The 19903-nt window shown below is 38.9% G+C and overlaps 1 protein-coding gene across 1 annotated transcript in view; it reads left to right on the forward strand.

Moving 5' to 3' along the window:
* ANKRD31 (ankyrin repeat domain 31) overlaps nucleotides 1-18770 on the forward strand; it is a gene marked incomplete at its 5' end in the record, with an annotated part of 139336 nt that extends 120566 nt beyond the window's left edge. Inside the window, one exon of the mRNA XM_082457050.1 lies at nucleotides 12403-18770. Coding sequence (XP_082313176.1) covers nucleotides 12403-12548 — 146 coding nt within the window. The 3' untranslated portion in view covers nucleotides 12549-18770. The remainder of the gene's footprint in view (nucleotides 1-12402) is intronic.
* Nucleotides 18771-19903: the final 1133 nt, after the last annotated feature.

A 19903-nucleotide genomic window follows, 5' to 3' on the forward strand; every position in this document is an offset into this window, starting at 1 on the left:
CAGTATATATTGGAATGGGAAAAATGAACATTTCCAAAACTTCTATTACATAATGTGAACATTATGTATAAACATATTGACATATTTTTCACAAAGTTCTTTAGAAAAACATTCTGTTAATATAGATCACATTTCATTATTTTCCTGGAAAGCCAGTTTTATATGTTTATGTCCCCTGTCACCATAGTACCAAGACACTCAAAACACATGAAGCTGAATGTATTCATCTAAGCAAAACAAACAAACAAAAAAAGAGTATCTCCTGAGGCCTTTCTTTTCCCAGGCTATCATTTAATGCACACTGATTATTTAATTTATAATTTTCTCTCAGGAAGATCTAACATCACTTGTTCATTTGAAAATAGAACATGCTTTTTCAGGAAAAAAATAGACTTTTTTTGTTTTTAATGAAAACGGTCTTTGACCTACTTACGATCTGTTGTGAATAAATGACTTTAAAGAAAGAGTTTTCTTCATTTCAGTGCTGTTATTGTGCTTCATTTCTCTGTAAAAGTATATGTAATAGAACACAAACATTCACAGGTGCTTCTGTTTTATGTGGTTAAGAACTTCTTAAACAGCCAAGGAAGATGGGTGCCTGATAACAGAGCAGAGGGTGTTTATTTCAGCTCCTGTTTAAACTCCTGATCCTTTTTCATTATTTTAATCGTATTTTTTTTCATCCTGGTATTTTATATCTACTGATAGGGGAGGAAAGAGAAGAAAACAAATTACCTGTTGAGCATTTGCCATGTGCCAGACCCCCTGCCAGATTATTTTACATACATTAGGACATTTAGGAGCTTCTTTTTAGTAGAACTCCAAGGTTCACGTCTGTACGACAGAGACACAGAAAACCTGAACACTTTACATATAAAATCAAATCCAATTCAGCTTAAAGAACCACCTATTAATTTCAATTTTCCCCTGAACAATGAGGGCCTAAATAGTTTTAAACTTCTAAATATAATAAGTCTATTTCTTGATTCCAGTACAGTTTTCACAGATAGCTTTTTTTTTTTTTTTTTTTTAATTTATTTTTGGCTGTGTTGGGTCTTCGTTTCTGTGTGAGGGCTTTCTCTAGTTGCGGCAAGCGGGGGCCACTCTTCATCGCGGTGCACGGGCCTCTCGCTATCGCGGCCTCTCTTGTTGCAGAGCACAGGCTCCAGACGCGCAGGCTCAGTAGTTGTGGCTCACGGGCCTAGTTGCTCCGTGGCATGTGGGACCTTCCCACACCAGGGCTCGAACCCGTGTCCCCTGCATTGACAGGCAGATTCTCAACCACTGCACCACCAGGGAAGCCCCACAGATGGCTTTTGATATTATCAATGTAAATCTGTGCCAAATTATTAATTTAGTTTTAGATATCCAATCATGTAGTACTCTATCACCATATTTATCCTTTGGGATCCTTCATTTATCAGAAGACACTGAACTTTTTTTTTTTTTCTTTGGCTGCACTGGGTCTTCGTTGCTGTGCATAGGCTTTCTCTAGTTGCGGTGAGCGGGGGCTACTCTTCATTGCGGTGCGCGGGCTTCTATTGCAGTGGCTTCTCTTGCTGCGGAGCATGGGCTCTAGGCACGCAGGCTTCAGTAGTTGTGGTGCGCGGGCTCAGTAGTTGAGGCTCGTGGGCTCTAGAGCACAGGCTCAGTAGTTGTGGTGCACGGGCTTAGTTGCTCCGTGGCATGTGGGATCTTCCCGGACCAGGGCTTGAACCCGTGTCCCCTGCATTGGCAGGTGGATTCTTAACCACTGCGCCACCAGGGAAGTCCCTGAACTTTGTATTTAAATAGCCATAGTAGAATTTTTCCCCATCATAACTAGAGCAGATGTATTTTTACAGTTCATTAAAATTATTCTTAATCATTTTGCCTTTGATTGGAATTATATTTCTGATTCAGGATGAGAATGTGTACATAAGTATGTTAATTTTCATTTATAACTAGAGCAAGTGATGTTTCATTCCATAATCGTAATGAAGTGTAGAATGCTTAGTTTGTAAGCACAAGTTCTGGAAGTCTGAGTTCAATAATTTTCAAGTTGTAAGTGAACCTAATAGATCAGCTAGTCTTGGACCTGTTTTACAGATGATGAAACTGAGAACCAGAGAAGTAAAATGGGTTAGGGATGTGTCAGAATTGAACCATCAGTGAAAATAATGAATCTGATTATTTCTGCTTTTGATATATTAAGGGAATTTTTTTCAAAAACAGAGGAAAATAAAAAGAAACGAAATTGAGTTATTTGTAGTGAGGTGGATGGACCTGGAGACTGTCATACAGAGTAAAGTAAGTCAGAAAGAGAAAAACAAATACCGTGTGCTAACACATATGTATGGAATCTAAAAAAAAAAAAAAAAAAATGTTTCCAAAGAACCTAAGGGCAGGACAGGAATAAAGACGCAGACGTAGAGAATGGACTTGAGGACACGGGGAGGGGGAAGGGTAAGCTGGGACGAAGTGAGAGAGTGGCATGGACATATATACACTACCAAATGTAAAATAGATAGTTAGTGGGAAGCAGCTGCATAACACAGGGAGATCAGCTCCGTGCTTTGTGTCCACCTAGAGGGGTGGGATAGGGAGGGTGGGAGGGTGATGCAAGAGGGAGGAGATATGGGGATATATGTATATGTATATGTATAACTGATTCACTTTGTTATACAGCAGAAACTAACACCATTGTAAAGCAATTATGCTCCAATAAAGATGTTTAAAAAAAAATTCATCAGCCTTACATAATTGTGTATTATCATATATAGTATTTGTATTGTGTATTGTTTTTAAGTGTCAGTGTTCATTTGGATTTATCTACATATTTACTACTTTATTTGCTCTCTGTTCTATTTCACTTCTCAAACTTTCCATCCAGGACAAGTTTCCTTCCTGTGTTATATCCTTTAGAATTTTCTTCATTCATAAACCCTCTCTACTTTGTCTAAAAATTATTTTATCTCACATTATTTATTGCATTTTTCAATGGTCTTTGAAATCTGGTATAAAAGACGTTTTCATGACATACATTAAAGGTTCTCTTTTACTGTAAAAAACCCCCCAAAAAACAGGAAAAATGGGCTTCCCTGGTGGCACAGTGGTTGAGAATCTGCCTGCCAATGCAGGGGACACGGGTTCGAGCCCTGGTCTGGGGAGATCCCACATGTCACGGAGCAACTAGGCCCGTGAGCCACAACTACTGAGCCTGCACGTCTGGAGCCTGTGCTCCGCAACAAGAGAGGCCGCGATAGTGAGAGGCCCACGCATCGCGATGAAGAGTGGCCCCCGCTTGCCGCAACTAGAGAAAGCCCTCGCACAGAAACAAAGACCCAACACAGCCAAAAAGTAATAATAATAAATAAATAATAAATAAATTAAAAAAAAAAAAAACACTGTCATTAGTTTAAAAAAAAAAAACAGGAAAAAGAACAGTAAAAGTTAAATTATTTTTAACCTAACTAGTATGTCATTTTGGAGTGCCAGTTTTGGCCACTAGATAACATGAATAGTTGCATGAGCCCATTCTTTTGCCTACTAATGAATCTATCAATTCAGTTTAAGCAGACTTGTGCAGAATATCTAAAGTCTGGCGATATTACTTAAGGGAGATTTATTTCTCCCTACCTTGTCCATAAGCAGAATGGTTCCTTAGCTGTGCATTTCCTGTTGGGGCTTAGGGACAACAAGAAAAGACAAATGTCCGATTAAATTGCTATCTTCCTAGTTGTACTGGGCTGCTAAATGTGCTACTGTTGAGAAATTTTATTTATAGATCTCAGAGGGCACTGACTTTGCCTAGGGAATCTACCCCAAGTAAAAGTGAAAATTAAAGGGAGAAGGGCTCCTACCTGCTAATGGGGTGAATTGGTGGTTTTCACAGTTCTGATGGAAAAATTCTTTGTCACAAAGCTACAAGTAGATGTCCTTAGTTATCATTGCAAAGAAGATGGTAATTATTTGACCAAATAACAGATTAAGTTACTATCTCTCAGGGTTCTAATTTCTCTTTACCTCATTCACAAAAATTCTTTCAGTGATAGAACTTCTTTTTTAAATCCTCCTATTCCTCTTTGTTTCTTTGAGGCTCCAGAGCCACAGGTGTCTGGCCCCTTAAGCAGAACTGAACTTCCGAGCACTAGTACACTTAATCCTCCCCACAGTCAGGACTGGGAAAAATGAATAGTAGATATTGTCAGACTGCTTAAGACTATGTGTGTGTTTGCTCCTGGTATTACAGTGCCGTACCTGTCAGTTCATATTGCTGCAGATCGCAACAGCTTAGTTTTTCTAAGATCTTTCCATGGAACAGTAACAATTTACTAATGGACCCAAAGTAAAATCATTTCCTATAAAGTATATTAAATTTAAACGTTTTACATCCAGTATCTGAATCTTGCTGCTTCATTCCCTCTTAGCTACCTACCTCCAACATGACTGTGAGGGCTAGAGTGGAAGCAAAACTCCAGTGTTTGGGAGCTTCCAATTTGGAAGCAGGTCTTTTAAGTGTGTGCTTCCTGCAGTCCCTTTATTTGTTCCTGTGCTAACTGGCCCAAAGCTTGGTGGGAGTAGTAAGTATTGTAGTAAGAGTATAGACTGCATTGGTGAGGAAACTTTAGTTCAGTGTTCTTTTATATTTAAGTGCCTGTATTTTGTGCAACCTATTAAGTTCCTATTAAGTAACAGTGAGTATATTGAGTACTATAAATGAATTATTAAATCAAAAAATAAAATCTAAATCTCAGTTTCCTAACTACTTGGATTCTTTCCCTTTCTTGTCTCACATGGTTGTGCAAGGATTAAAGTATTGAAAAGTGATGGACAAATGTGTGCTATGACTATTAGAGCACAGAAACAAACTATAGAAGGATATGATATACCCTGGGTTGTTATCGTTGGTTACCTGGGCAGCAGGGGAGTTGGGGCAGGGAGAGGATTGCAGTAAAACCATACCTTCGGGCCAAATTTAGAGTATATACAAAAGTAAAACACTGAAAACAGTTCTAAAAGCCCTGAAAGCAGGAGACATGCAGAGTGAGCCCAGACTAGGGCCCACAGAAGGGAATCTCAATTCTAGAACTGTGTTCTCAGCTACTGTAGTAACAGGTTATTATTTATTTCTCAGAAGATTGATAATACAAATCACAATATATTTTTACTTATTTTAAGTAGCTGTAGTACACTGCATGTATGTTTAATTTTTTATGAAAAGAAAAAGCAAAGAGTTTTAAAAATATTACATACTGGCATTGATGCTTTCAGGTATGCTTTCCATATGTAGACATGGAGAAAAGGTTTACTCAACTTCAAAAAAGGAAGAAAAGTTAGTGAAGTTCTTTGTCTTTAACTTTCCTGGATGTTGTTTGCCTGGAATGATTCAAATAATTTTGAAGCTTGTACTATTATGTAATAAGATAACGTAGCAATTGTATAGTTACTTAACACAATTCAAACTGGGATCATAAATTTGAAATCAGTTTGCTGTATTCTTACATTTTCTTATATGAGGATTACCCTGTTTAGCTCAGTTTTCTGTATGAATGTGTTTTTTGTTTTGTTGCCCACCCCATCCCAATACATTGGGAACTGTGGATAACAACAAAGAAATCTGGAAGCTAGAAGTTGTCAGCCAAAGGTGCCGGATCCTAGTAGCATGGGCTGGAATGAAACGGGTGGGAATGCAGTGGCAGATGGAGTTCAGAGATACCTGTTGCAGAAGAGGTGGTAGAGGAGAAAGAAAAGGCAGCAGAAGTTGAGAGGTAAAGGAGATGAGAACAGGTGTTTTGTAAGGAATGGTCTTTGTTTCTTCCAGTTTGATCATTATGGAAAAGAGGCTATTCTGTGAGAAACTAGGGGATGGTCTTAATACTAAGTTTTGTGGTGTGATATGTATGTTCCCAGAATTTCATGTCCATGGGCTTACCCAGGAAGTGGCACCTTCTGTTACCACAGAGCCACTTGCAGTTTTCCTAAAGTCCTGCAGATTACAGGAAATTCAGGAGTGTATTATGCTGACAGTGAAATTGAGTGGATCTGGGGGTGGGATTTTGGCTGCCATGACCTCTGTTCCTTTGAAAGAGAAGCCATGTGAATAGCCACTAGACAGAATATCAACCAAATAACTTTTGTGGATATATCATGGCTAACCTGTTGAGAAAGTTATAAATCAAAACCATCACACCCTACTGACTTTAGTGATAAAGTCAGCCCTGCTAAAAAAAAAGAAGAAGGTGGGCCTAAAATGGTCCCTTTATCTTAATTTATTACAGCATGTAAGGGAGAGAGAGAGCCAGATCAGCTCCAAGCAAAGCTAGTTTAGAGTGCAAAGCAGTATTGAATAACACTTTACAATTTTACAGAAAACTTTCACATAGGTGTTATTTTCTCATTTGACAAAGGTGAATGATGGGAATGGTAAGGCAAAAGGAAAAAAAGGTTTAACATTAGCATTACTTTATTGAAAACTCCAAACTCCACTTCTATGGGTTAATAGGTTAACAAATGTCCATCCAAAAATGCTGTTTTTCAAACACTTTTGTTATATCATCTCAGCAACCCAAGTTTGGGCCACTCTGTTTCCAGCATGTCAATTGGGAAGATGGGCAGGTTGCTTCCTGTGGAGCCACTGCTTATCATTCTGCACTTTTGTTGGTGACCTTCTCTATGTGAGCCCTATGGTGATAATTTCTGGTTACAAACAAGATGAAGCTATTCAGGTGCTCTTGGCCATCTCTTACAAGTGCCTATGTTTGGGTCTGTGACTTTTAAGGCAAGGCCCATTCACTGGAAAGAGAATAGGTTTTTTGTGCATACAGGCCCATCCTTGCTCTGATGAAACTAAGCTAATATTAGCAAAATTAATTTAAATTAATATTTAAAGCCTTATTTCCATGGGCTTTTCCTGAAGGATGAATGCTCTCCACTCCCAACTTTTGTGAGATACCTTGCTTCAGATAGTCTATAAAACAAACCTGCTAATAAGGGAATTATTTTGTTTACATTTGGACCATGTGTAAAACAGTTTAAATTCTTTGGGTTGTAAGTAACAGTTTAAAACCCAAATCAGACTGAGCTACACCCCCCATAAAAAGAAATTTTATTGACTCATGTACATGAAAGACCAGGAGTAGGTTCTTCAGGCTTAAGCCAGTGTTCAAAGAGCATGACTGAGCACCCAGTTTTTCTTGCTTTCCATTTCTCAGCTCCATGGTAGCAGCCTCTCCTCTCATCATCCCAGAGCTACATGCTTCCAGATTCAAGTCCAGAGCGAAAGAATTTGGATGTGACTCTTTCCCAGAAGGCAAAAAAAAGATCTCATTGCATGTAACTTCACTCTGAATGGGTCGTGTTCTTACCCTGAATCAATGCCTGTTCACTGATGGGCCTAGATCTAAACAAATCAGGAGATTAATGTTGGGAGGAAGAGCCAGTGAATTATATCCCCTGAACTGAGCAAGAACTTTAAGACCAAAAAACTAAGCAGGCAACTCCATAAAGGGTAATTGTGAAGTTTATTGTGGGTAACTTACACACGGGTAGGAAGGATCAGGAGAGGATCCAGAAGCATTCATAGCCGTACTCTGCCTCTGAAAAGGGTAAGGAGGATTTAAAGGGACCAAAGCTAAAAATAGAATCTGACTACTTGGGAGAAGCGTGGTTGGTCCACACTGACAGGAACCCCTGTTTTTCCTCCCTGCCCTTCCCTGAGGGGTCTCATGACTGTTAACTACCTGCATCAGCAAAAGGCATTCTTCCAGTTTTCGTATCAGTTGAAGACAAGGGTAAGCTGATAGAGAACTATTAACTATCTGCGTCAGCAAAGGCATTCTTACGGTTTCCATATCAGATGAAGACAAAGGTAAAAGCTGGCTTGGGCGCATTCCTTGTGAGTAGGCTAAAGTACAGTCATGCAGAAAGGGAAGGGGTCGGACTGCAGACCTAAGATGGAGCTGACAAAATGGAGTCAGTGTGGTTCAGCCACACAGTTGAGAACAATTTCACTAGAAGCACATGGACCAAATGTGAGGAAAGGGATGGTCCTCCAGAGGCAAATTAAGGTGGGATCACCATTAGAAGGATAAATGGGTACTTTATCAGGAGCGCCAGATATCCATGCAGATGTGTAACTATGTAAACATTTGTACTGCTTAGAATTATGAACAAAGCTCTTGGACTATGCGATACGTCTATCTGAAACTGCCCGGCTGAGGTCACACAGATAGCATGTTGGTGCTAACCTTGGAATAAGATTCAATTAGTTGAATGACATATAGCTCATATAGCCAATCTCCAAGAAAAGAATCTCTGAGACTATCGGAGAGCTTAAAGAAGCCAGTTTAGCATCATTGGCTCTTAAACTGGCAGAGCTAAAAGGGACCCTGCTGATCATCAACTCTCTCACCTCTCAGAGGAGATGGAAATCTAGATAAGCCATATAACTTGCTTGAGATCACAACCAAGTTTGTGTGACCTAGAAAATTGATCATCCATCTTCCAGCCTAACACTCTTTTTAGTAATAAATACCTGCTATAATAATAGCAGCTACTATTTATTGAGTGTTTGCTCTGTATTAGGCAGTAGACAGGCATTTCACATGCCGTATCTCATTTAATCTTTACAACTGTTTTATTCTCAATTTATTGGAAATTGAGGCACAGAGGGGCTTTGTATAACTGCCTTCAGAAGCTTCAGTTATCCTTTTTTTGCTTTGGTGTTTTAGACTGCAAACAGCCTTCTTTCTTCCAAGATAGGAAGTGCTGATTTACAGCTTTATCTTGGGTATAGAAAATGGAGTGAGTGAAGAATGACCTGGTCAGAAAACCTGTTATATGTGCTCATAGACTTGACTAGGGTCTAGGGTTTGTAATAAGTAAATTTAAATCTTATTTTTTACTTTTTTAAAAAATTCATTTATTATTTTTTTAAACATCTTTATTGGAGTATAATTGCTCTACGATGGGGTGTTTGTTTCTACTTTATAACAAAGTGATTCAGCCATACATATACATATATCCCCATATCTCCTCCCTCTTGCAAATCCCTCCCACCCTCCCTATCCCACCCCTCTAGGTGGTCACAAAGCACAGAGCTGTTCTCCCTGTGCTATGTGGCTGCTTCCCACTAGCTATCGATTTTACATTTGGTAGTGTATATATGTCCATGCCACTCTCTCACTTCGTCCCAGCTTACCATTCCCCCTCCCCGTGTCCTCAAGTCCATTCTCTACGTCTGCGTTTTTATTCCTGACCTGCCCCTAGGTTCCTCATGACCTTTTTTTTTTTAGATTCCATATATATGTGTTAACATACGTTATTTGTTTTTCTCTTTCTGACTTACTTCACTCTGTATGACAGACTCTAGGTCCATCCACCTCACTACAAATAACTCAATTTCATTTCTTTTTATGGCTGAATAATATTCCATTGTATATATATGTCACATCTTCTTTATCCATTCATCTGTCGATGAACACTTAGTTGCTTCCATGTCCTGGCTATTGTAAATAGAGCTGCAGTGAACATTGTGGTACATGACTCTTTTTGAATTATGGTTTTCTCAGGGTATATGCCCAGTAGTGGGACTGCTGGGTCATACGGTAGTTCTGTTTTTAGTTTTTTTTTTTTTTCTTGTGGTATGTAAATTATATCTCAACGTACAATAAGCAAGCATTTAAAATAAAATGCTACTTCCTTCTGGCCTCTGTTGTTTCAGATGAGAAATCCACTGTCTTTACAAGTGGAGTTCCTCTCTAGATTATGTGTTGTTTCTCTCTGACTGCTTTTAAGATTTGTTTTTGTTTGTTTTTACCTCTCTAAAGTTTAATTACAGTGTGTATTGGCATGGATTTCTTTGGTTTATCGTGTTTCTCATTTGCTCAGGTTCTTCAGTCTGTAGGGTTTTGTCCTTTACCAAATTAGGGAAGTTTTATCCATTATTTCCTTGAATAGTCTCTCAGTCCCACTCTCTTTGTACTTTATTCTGGAACTCTGATAATACAAATACTGAATTACCTGTTTTTGTTCTACAGGCCCATGAGGCTCTGATTGTTGTTGATGTGTAACTTGACTGACCACAGTGACCAGAATGTGGTCAAGCATTATTCTTATGTTTCTGTGAGGTGGTTTTGGATAAGATTTACGTTTAAATCAGTGGACTTTGAGTAAGGCAGGTTGCCCTCCACCATGTGGATGGGACCCATCCACTCAGTTGAAGGCCTGAGTAGAATAAAAGACTGACTTCCCCTGAGCAAGAGGGAATTCTTCAGCAGATGACCTTCAGACTTGAACTGCAACATTGGCTTTCCCTGTGTCTTCCAGCCTACCCTGCAGCTTATGGACTTGAGTAGAATACTACTTTTGTTTATCATTCATCACTTGATGAACATTTAAGCTGTTCAAACTTGGGTTTTCTAATTTTATTATGTGATTCCTTTTTCTCACAAAACTCTGAGATTCTATCATTTTTCTTCATTATTTGTTTTTCTGCTCCTCAGAGCAGATAATCTCTATTGAATCTGTATCTTTAAGTTCATTGATTTGTTTTTTTTAACATCTTTATTGGAGTATAATTGCTTTACAGTGGTGTGTTAGTTTCTGCTTTATAAGAAGGTGAATCAGCTATACATATAAATATATCCCCATATCTCCTCCCTCTTGTGTCTCCCTCCCACCCTCCCTATCCCACCCCTCTAGGTGGTCACAAAGCACCGAGCTGATCTCCCTACGCTATGCGGCTGCTTCCCACTAGCTATCTGTTTTACATTTGGTAGTGTATATATGTCCATGCCACTCTCTCACTTCTTCCCAGCTTACCCTTCCCCCCCCCACGTCCTCAAGTCCGTTCTCTACGTCTGCGTCTTTATTCCTGTCCTGCCTCTAGGTTCTTCATAACTTTTTTTTTTTTTTTTTTTTTTTTTTAGATTCCTTATATATGTGTTAACATACGTTATTTGTTTTTCTCTTTCTGACTTACTTCACTCTGTATGACAGACTCTAGGTCCATCCACCTCACTACAAATAACTCAATTTCGTTTCTTTTTATGGCTGAGTAATATTCCAATATATGTATATGTGCCACATCTTCTTTATCCATTCATCTGTCAGTGGACACTTAGGTTGCTTCCATGTCCTGGCTATTGTAAATAGAGCTGCAATGAACACTGTTGTACATGACTCTTTTTGAATTATGGTTTTCTCAGGGTATATGCCCAGTAGTGGGATTGCTGGGTTGTATGGTAGTTCTATCTTTAGTTTTTTAAGGAACCTCCATACTGTTCTTCATAATGGCTGTATCAATTTACATTCCCACCAACAGTGCAAGAGGGTTCCCTTTTCTCCTCACCCTCTCCAGCATTTATTGTTTGTAGATTTTTTGATGATGGCCATTCTGACCGGTGTGAGGTGATACCTCATTGTAGTTTTGATTTGCATTTCTCTAATGATAAGTGATGTTGAACATCCTTTCATGTGTTTGTTGGCAATCTGTATATCTTCTTTGGAGAAATATCTATTTAGGTCTTCTGCCCATTTTTGGATTGGGTTGTTTGTTGATATTGAGCTGCATGAGCTGCTTGTAAATTTTGGAGATTAATCCTTTGTCAGTTCCTTCATCTGCAAATATTTTCTCCCGTTCTGAGGGTTGCCTTTTTGTCTTTTTTATGGTTTCCTTTGCTGTGTAAAAGCTTTTAAGTTTCATTAGGTCCCATTTGTTTATTTCTGTTTTTATTTCCATTTCTCTAGGAGGTGGGTCAAAAAGGATCTTGCTGTGATTTATGTCATAGAGTTTTCTGCCTATGTTTTCCTCTAAGAGTTTTATAGTGTCTGGCCTTACATTTAGGTCTTTACTCCATTTTGAGTTTATTTTTGTGTATGGTGTTAGGGAGTGTTCTAATTTCATTCTTTTACATGTAGCTGTCCAGTTTTCCCAGCACCACTTATTGAAGAGGCTGTCTTTTCGCCATTGTATATTCTTGCCTCCTTTATCAAAAATAAGGTGACCATACGTGCATGGGTTTGTCTCTGGGCTTTCTATCCTGTTCCATTGATTTATATTTCTGTTTTTGTGCCAGTACCATACTGTCTTGATTACTGTAACTGTGTAGTATAGTCTGAAGTCGGGGAGCCTGATTCCTCCAGCTCCCTTTTTTTCCCTCAAGACTGCTTTGGCTATTCGGGGTCTTTTGTGTCTCCGTACAAACTTTAAGATTTTTTGTGCTACTTCTGTAAAAAAATGCCATTGGTAATTTGGTAGGGATTTATTGAATCTGTAGATTGCTTTGGGTAGTATAGTCATTTTCACAATATTGATTCTTCCAATCTAAGAACATGGTATATCTCTCCATCTGTTTGTATCATCTTTAAATCTTATTTTTTAAACGACAGTTTTTAATTTGTTGACTCTTCTTTAAACAGGAACTTCCAAAGCGTCAATGCAAAGCATCCCACATTATCTTCAAATAAATGAAATACTGCTAATCAGCGATCAAGAATTTCTCCCATGCCATATAATGGATGAGCATTGGAAGTTCTATGTGGAATGTGAGGAGCTAACATTCTAAAGCCTTGTTTTCTTAATAATTTATTAGGTATTTGTTCATATTATTAACCAGTGTTCATATTTTGTCGTGTGTGGGCTGGTGGGCCTATTTAATACACACTTTATGAGTTACTACTTAAGATGTGTTTACTGTTTTAAGAAAAAATATAACTCTTCAACTGTTGTAGTAAGATTAATAGTTTTTTGCAATTAAAATAAAGACATTTTTGCCATAAACAATATTGACTCTCTGGCTTTCTTTTTACTAAAATAAACTTTAAACAAATCTTTAAATCAACACTTCTACCTTTGCATAAATAACAGTTGTTCCTTATGGGAAGTAAGAATACAAATAGGAGTGACTATTGGTCCTGAAAAGTCCCTGGTAAAGTAAATCTACTTAAAAAAAGAACTTAAAGTCCCACTGCCTTCCCCCATTTACTTTGGGATTTATGTTGAAATCAAAATGTAAAATTATGAAAGAGGTTTTTCTTAAGTTTCACAAAATTTAGTGTAGATAGAATTGTAGCTGTGCTAAGTCTGAGAACAAAAAATGAATCGAGTGTTGATTCGGGGGCTGATTATTTTAAATAGGATATATTTCATCTTTAACGTTTGCTACATTGTCATGAAGATTTTTTTTAAAAGAGCTTTATAAGTTTTTATAAACTGTCTTTATACGGGTCTGTCTTAATCCTTTGATAGCCATCTTATTCTTATCTGTCATTACCCCAGGCTCCCAAATACGCTTTTTAACTCTGTGGCCTAATTCTGTCCCTTCTCTCTCATTTGGGTAGAGAGGTCAAAATTGCAATAAAAATTACCCTAGCAAGTGCTAGAACTTGGTGGGGGGATGGGGAGGAGCAATATGGTGTTGCTTTTTGATATTTTCTTATTTTAAATGTACAGAATCTTAAATATCTTTAGAATACACAAGAAACTTGTCAACAGTTGCCTGTGGAGAGAAGAATTATGGGACTGGGGAACTAAGGGGAAAGGAAGACTTTTAACTACGTGCACCCTTTGGCAACTTTGAAATTGGTACTCTGTGTTTATTCTTTGTATTCAGATAAAAATTTTAAATATCTGAAAAGATAGCACCTGAAAATGTTTGCCTATTCATAAAAGTGTAAAGACAGATCATTTTATTTTTCTTCCTTTGAGAGTCCATTGAAAATGTTCAGGATAAAGTGAACCCTACATGTTGTAAAGTTTGAGAACTGACAAGAATTTTATTGTTCCATTATCATTTTCTTAGACTACCCTATTTTTCTAATTTTTGAATAATATACCTGAGGTGGTCTATTTGGCTTTCATTACTTAAGGAGATATTTAAAACATGGGCCATTTGGGAATATATGTACTAACATGGGAAATATATACAATATATATAAGTATACAATGTACTTATTATATATTATATAAGTAACTGAAAAATGCAAATTGTTAGACAGTATTTAGTACAAATCCTGGTTGTGTTAAATAAAAATTATATGCCTTTCTGCCTCTGTGGGAGGGAAGTTTGGGGGAGAATGGATACATGTATATGTACGGCTGAGTCCCTTTGCTGTGCACCTGAAACTATCACAACATTGTCAATCGGCTATACTCCAATATAAAATAAAAAGTTTAAAGAAAATTATATGCCTTTGAATGCATGTATAATATATATAGCCATATAAATATACATATTTTTATATTATGCATGGTATATCTACTTTATAAGCTATGAAATGTGTATTTGTATGTATAAGTATGTGTGTGGTGTGGGAGATGTCAAGTAAAAGGTCTGGAATGCTACAAATAAAATTGCAGTGCCTGTCCCTAAGGGAGTTGGACTGGGGAAGTTGGAAGGATATATTACACTTTACTTTCAACTTGAAAAAAAAGCCACGCACATATTTCTTTTGTAATTTAAAAATATTTTTAAAAAAATAACTTAAAAGCAAGAATTTTGTTTAGTGATTACAATTTACAAAAGTCATACATTCTAAGTTTATAGCATAAGAAATTCTGCAATTCTGAGTTTTCATTTTAGTGATCAAATTCTTAAACTTAGTTTTCCAAGCCCATTTAACATTAAGTATACCAACTGGCAACTGACTTCACACCTAGTGGAGGCATGTTGAGTATTGCCCAAACTAAACAAAAGGGTCTACTTCAAGCAGGGTTGGGGTCCGGAGAGCTACCTTACCTCAGATCTTCCCTGTGAGATGATTGGGTGATTTGGGGTATTGGCTAGATGTTTTGCCTATTCTGTGTTCTAAATGAAACAAGCTTCTGGACCCTAAGCCATACGAGGGACTTCCAAGAATATCTAATAATGCAATCTTCTCTGATATTTGTATCCTTTCTATAAAACTAAGTTCCTGAATATCTCCAGGATACTCCATACCCAACAAGGAAGTCTATTCCCTTTCAGACAGGTACTCCTAAATATTAGAAAGCTGGAACCCCAATGTCCCAGGACTCACAACACTTCCTTTTAAGACTTGAATTTACAGCATAAGCCTCCCCTGGCCTGATTGCTGGGAATGTCCAAGCATACAGCTTGTCCTTTCGTCCTCCATTTCTCTTTCAGTCAGTCACTTCGAATTCCCCTCCTGAGCTCAGTCCTTTATCAGGACTAGACTATGTGCAACCCTATCCCGTTTCTCTCACCCCTGTTCTTTGCCTTATAAAAACCTGCAGCACACTCCAGCAAATTATTCTTCCTAAGGGTCTGTTTTACTTCCCTGCTGCTACTGCGAGAGTAAAATCTAGGCCCAACATTTGAGGCCCCTAGCTCTCTGGTCCTGACGTAACCTTCCAGCTTCATCTCCAGCCATCTCTAACCTTTTACTCACTCTTAAGCTCCTTCTTCATCCCTTTTATAGACTGAAATTGTGCCCTCTCAAAATTCATATGTTGAGGTCCTAACCCTCAGTACCTCAGAATGTGACTGTATTTAGAGATAGGGCCTTTAAAGAGACTATTAAAATAAGGCAGTTAAAGTAGGTCCAAATGCAGTCTGACTGGTGTCCTTACATGAAAAACTTTGCACATACAAAGGGATACTGGGGTTGCACGTGAACAGACAAAAGACCATAAGGAACACAGCAAAAAGGCAGCCATCTGCGAACAAAGGAGAGAGGACTCGGAATGAAATCAGCCCTGCTGACGCTTTGATCCTGGACTTCTACCCTCCAGAACTGTGAGAAATAATTTTCTGCTGTTTAAGCCACCCAGTTTTTAGTATTTCGTTATGGCGGCACTGGCAAACTAATACAATCCCTAACTCTACCCAACATTTTGTTTATACTACCGGGAATGTTCCCTCTCCCATCTGTCCATCTATGTCCATCTTTGAGCCCTCTCCTAATATATGACCACCTGTGTTGCTTTCTCAGGCCAAGCACTTAATATTTACTGCTTGGTATTATTAGTTTTCTTTCAATGGCTCATCTCCCTCAAGTAGCTGGAAAACTTGTCGAGGTCAGGTTTAGGGTTTTGCTCTTTGTGTTTCTAATAAAATATCTCAAACATACTAGGTACTCAAGAAATATCAATCAGGGTGTTTTCAAGTATGATAACAGAAAACCATACTCATAATGGAAAATTTATTATTTCATATATTAAGTCCAGAGGGAGGAATTTGGGGGTTGGTTAATTCTTTAATTCAACCATATCATGATTGTTTCCATCTTTCTTCCAGCTCCCTTCACAGTACCAAGATGGGTATGCTGTTATAGGCAGGTGTACATGCAGAAACAGCATTATTAAAAGAAGGAAGGAAAATTTTCTTCCAATGCACGTCTTTTGGGAAGAAACCTTCCCTGACACCACCACCCCAGGAAATTGTATGTCATTAGACAAAATTGTGCCATCTGCTTGTTCCAAAGCAGTCACTAGCCAGGGAAGTGGGGTTACCTTGACTGGCTGCAAGAAGTAAGTACATGCCCATGTGCGGGAAAGTAGTCAGATGTACAAACTCCACACTGCCAGTTAAAAAAAACCCCTGGGGCTTCCCTGGCAGCGCAGTGGTTAAGAATCCGCCTGCCAGTGCAGGGGACACGGGTTCGAGCCCTGGTCCAGGAAGATCCCACATGCCTCAGAGCAACTAAGCCCATGCGCCACAACTGCTGAGCCTGCGCTCTAGAGCTCGCGAGCCACAGCTACTGAGCCCGCGTGCCGCAACTACTGAAGCCCACGCACCTAGAGCCCGTGCTCCGCAACAAGAGAAGCCACCGCAATGAGAAGCCCGCGCACCACAACGAAGGGTAGCCCCTGCTCGCCACTAGAGAAAGCCCACGCGCAGCAACGAAGACCCAACACAGCCAAAAATAAATAAATAAAATAAATAAATTTATTTAAAAAAAAAAACCTGTGTAAGGCAGGGGCAGGGGTGGGGTAAGAGCTAATATTTATTGAGCACTTAACATATACCAGTCATTGTTATAAGCACTTCCGATGTGTTAACTCATTTAATATTCACCACACCCTATGAGGTAGGAAATATTATCCGCATTTTATAGATGAGGAAACTGAGGTATAGGATGAAGTAACTTGGCCCAAAGTCACACAGCTACCAAGTGGTAGAGCTGGGATTCGAACCTGGTAATCTGGCTTCACAACTCAGGCTGTTAGGTATCATATATTTCCTCTGTCTCAACCAAAATTATCTGCCTGAAAATATATGTTATGATTAAAACTGTGAACATCACTCCGAGTGACAGTGACCCTACTTACTTCTGCCACCTACACATTCTGAGGTGTCAGTGTTTGCTCACTTTGGTGGATGACAGGCAGGACAGACGGAGATACTCACTGGTAGAAAATGGAATGCAGAAGTCTTACTGGAAGAGATTCAATATGAATACATTGGTATCTGCTCTTGGGCTCTCTCTTTTTCAATCTAGGGAGTTCCAGGCATAAAGAATGTGTAAAGTTTATTCATCTGAGATATTGCCCAAACTCAATTTTCACAGAAAACTGCCTTGTTAATTGAATGTATGTGCCCATAGGACTTGTATTTTAAGTCCCTTTGGATTCTCAAGACTGTGAGGGCTGATAGCACGTAACCTCCACGTGTATTTCTTTGGACCCCCTCGTCTTCTATTCTCATCTCATGTGGTAAGTTTCTGCTTAAACTTTTTTTTTTTAATGCAATCACAGAAATGTATTTAGAATTATTTACTTTTATTTGTAGTTACATTTTTTTAACATCTTTATTGGAGTATAATTGCTTTACAGTGCTGTGTTAGTTTCTGCTGTATAGCAAAGTGAATCAGCTATATGTGTACATATAGCCCCATATGCCCTCCCTCTTGTGTCTCCCTCCCACCCTCCCTATCCCACCCCTCTAGGTGGTCACAAAACACCAAGCTGATCTCCCTGTGCTATGCAGCTGCTTCCCAGTAGCTATCTATTTTACATTTGGTAGTGTATATATGTCCATGCCACTCTCTCACTTCGTCCCAACTTACCCTTCCCACTCCCCATGTCCTCAAGTCCATTCTCTACGTCTGCATCTTTATTCCTGTCCTGCCCCTAGGTTCATCAGAACCCCTTTTTTTTTTTTTTTAGATTCTATATATATGTGTTATCTGCTTAAACTTAATAATAATGTTCTCATGTCCCCAGTTCTCTTACCACCTAAATAAGAGGAACAGAATTTGAGGCCATGTCAAATCAAGTCGCCTCCATTTAAAGTCCCAAGTAAAAACTGCATAGTTAACTTCTAAATTCCTTGGACATATTTGTAAGTTCATATTCTTTCATTTAGGCTGCTTCACCAGGGACTTTAAAGTAGGAACAGTAGATGCAAACATTTGAAGCTGTAATGTAAAGAGTGGTACTTCTAAAGGTAAAAGCAGTTAACATTTCTGTTTTTCACTGTTCACAAGACACCTTGAAGTTCAATGACATCTGGCATTGTGGCTGAGATATGAAGTTGGCTCGTGTCCTTCAAAGCTGGAGGCAAGGAAGTGGTAAGGCAAGTTACCTAGCTGGTGGGTGAGCCTCTTCAATCCCCCAGCATATTCATCTCAGCACAGCTTTTTTGTTCTCTGTTCATTACTGCCTACTCATTAACTGTTGTGAAATGATTAAACAAAACAAAAACTATGTTTTGTTTCTATGTTTCTTGGGTAAAAATGGCCCCGAAAGAAATGCTGGTGATGGAAATGAAGAGGTTTAAGAAAATATCGGTTCTCAATATCTTGTAATAACCTATAATGGAAAAATCTGAAAAAGGATATATATATATATAATATATATTATACTATATATATATATATAATTCCTTGAAACTAATACATTATAAATCAACTATACTTCAATTTTTTTAAAAAGGAAAGAAAAAAAATGTTGGTTCTCAGCCAAATAAAAAACCAGGGTGAAAAAGGAGTAAACAGTGAAATTTGGAAGAGCTTAGCTCTGTGCCATGAATGATTATGTGTAGTAATGTAAACCAGAGAGCCCTAAGTCTCTGTACCGGTGCATCTCCTTTTCCTTTAGAAGCCAAGTAGAATGACTTGAGTCCCTCAGTCAAGGTACAGGGCAAAGTCCACCAGCTTCCCTGACTTTAGGTACCCCTATTGCTCTACATTTTCCCAAGAATAGGCTCTCCCATTGTAGCTGCTTTTCTTTTTTTTTTTTTTTTTTTAGATTTTTTTTGATGTGGACCATTTTTAAAGTCTTTATTGAATTTGTTACACTATTGCTTCTATTTTACGTTTTTGTTTTTTGGCCCCCGAGGCATGTGGGATCTTAGCTCCCCAACCAGGGATCAAACCTGCACCCTGGGCATTGGAAGGGGAAGTCCCAGCCACTGGACCGCCAGGGAAGTCCCTGTAGCTGCTTTTCTATGAAATTCCATCAGCAAGCCGGTCAGCTTGGTACCTGGGCATTGCTCTCAGCCACTAGTGCTGTCCTCATCCCCATATCTCTCTACCGCATGCTAACCTCACCCCCCTGGTCCTTCCCCCAAAGCGCCACCCACCCCAGCTCTTGTGGGGCAGGCTTCACTGAAGGCTTGGTGGTAAAGGGAAAGGATTGACAGCACAGCACAGCAAACAACCTAAGGTTGACTGGACATGACCCCTACCACAGGGAATTTCTCCCCAAGGACGTTCTCTTTAGACCCTGCTCCGGCTGAAGCAGTATAGGACAGTGGATATGAGCGCAGACTCACCTGACATCCTGGCTCCACCACTCACTGGTTATGGAACCTTGTGACCCTCCCTAGGTCTCATTCCATGTCTGAAATGGAGCTACCAAGGTGCCTCCCTCCTGAGATGTCCCTGAGGATTAAATGAGATAATCTATGCAAAGCGGGCATCCCGGTGGCTGGCACATAGTAGCTTTTGTTTCTATGAGGAGTAAGTTACCAGGCTC

This window comes from Balaenoptera physalus (genome assembly GCF_965194825.1).
Source record: "Balaenoptera physalus genome assembly, chromosome: 3".
NCBI classification, from domain to species: domain Eukaryota; kingdom Metazoa; phylum Chordata; class Mammalia; order Artiodactyla; family Balaenopteridae; genus Balaenoptera; species Balaenoptera physalus.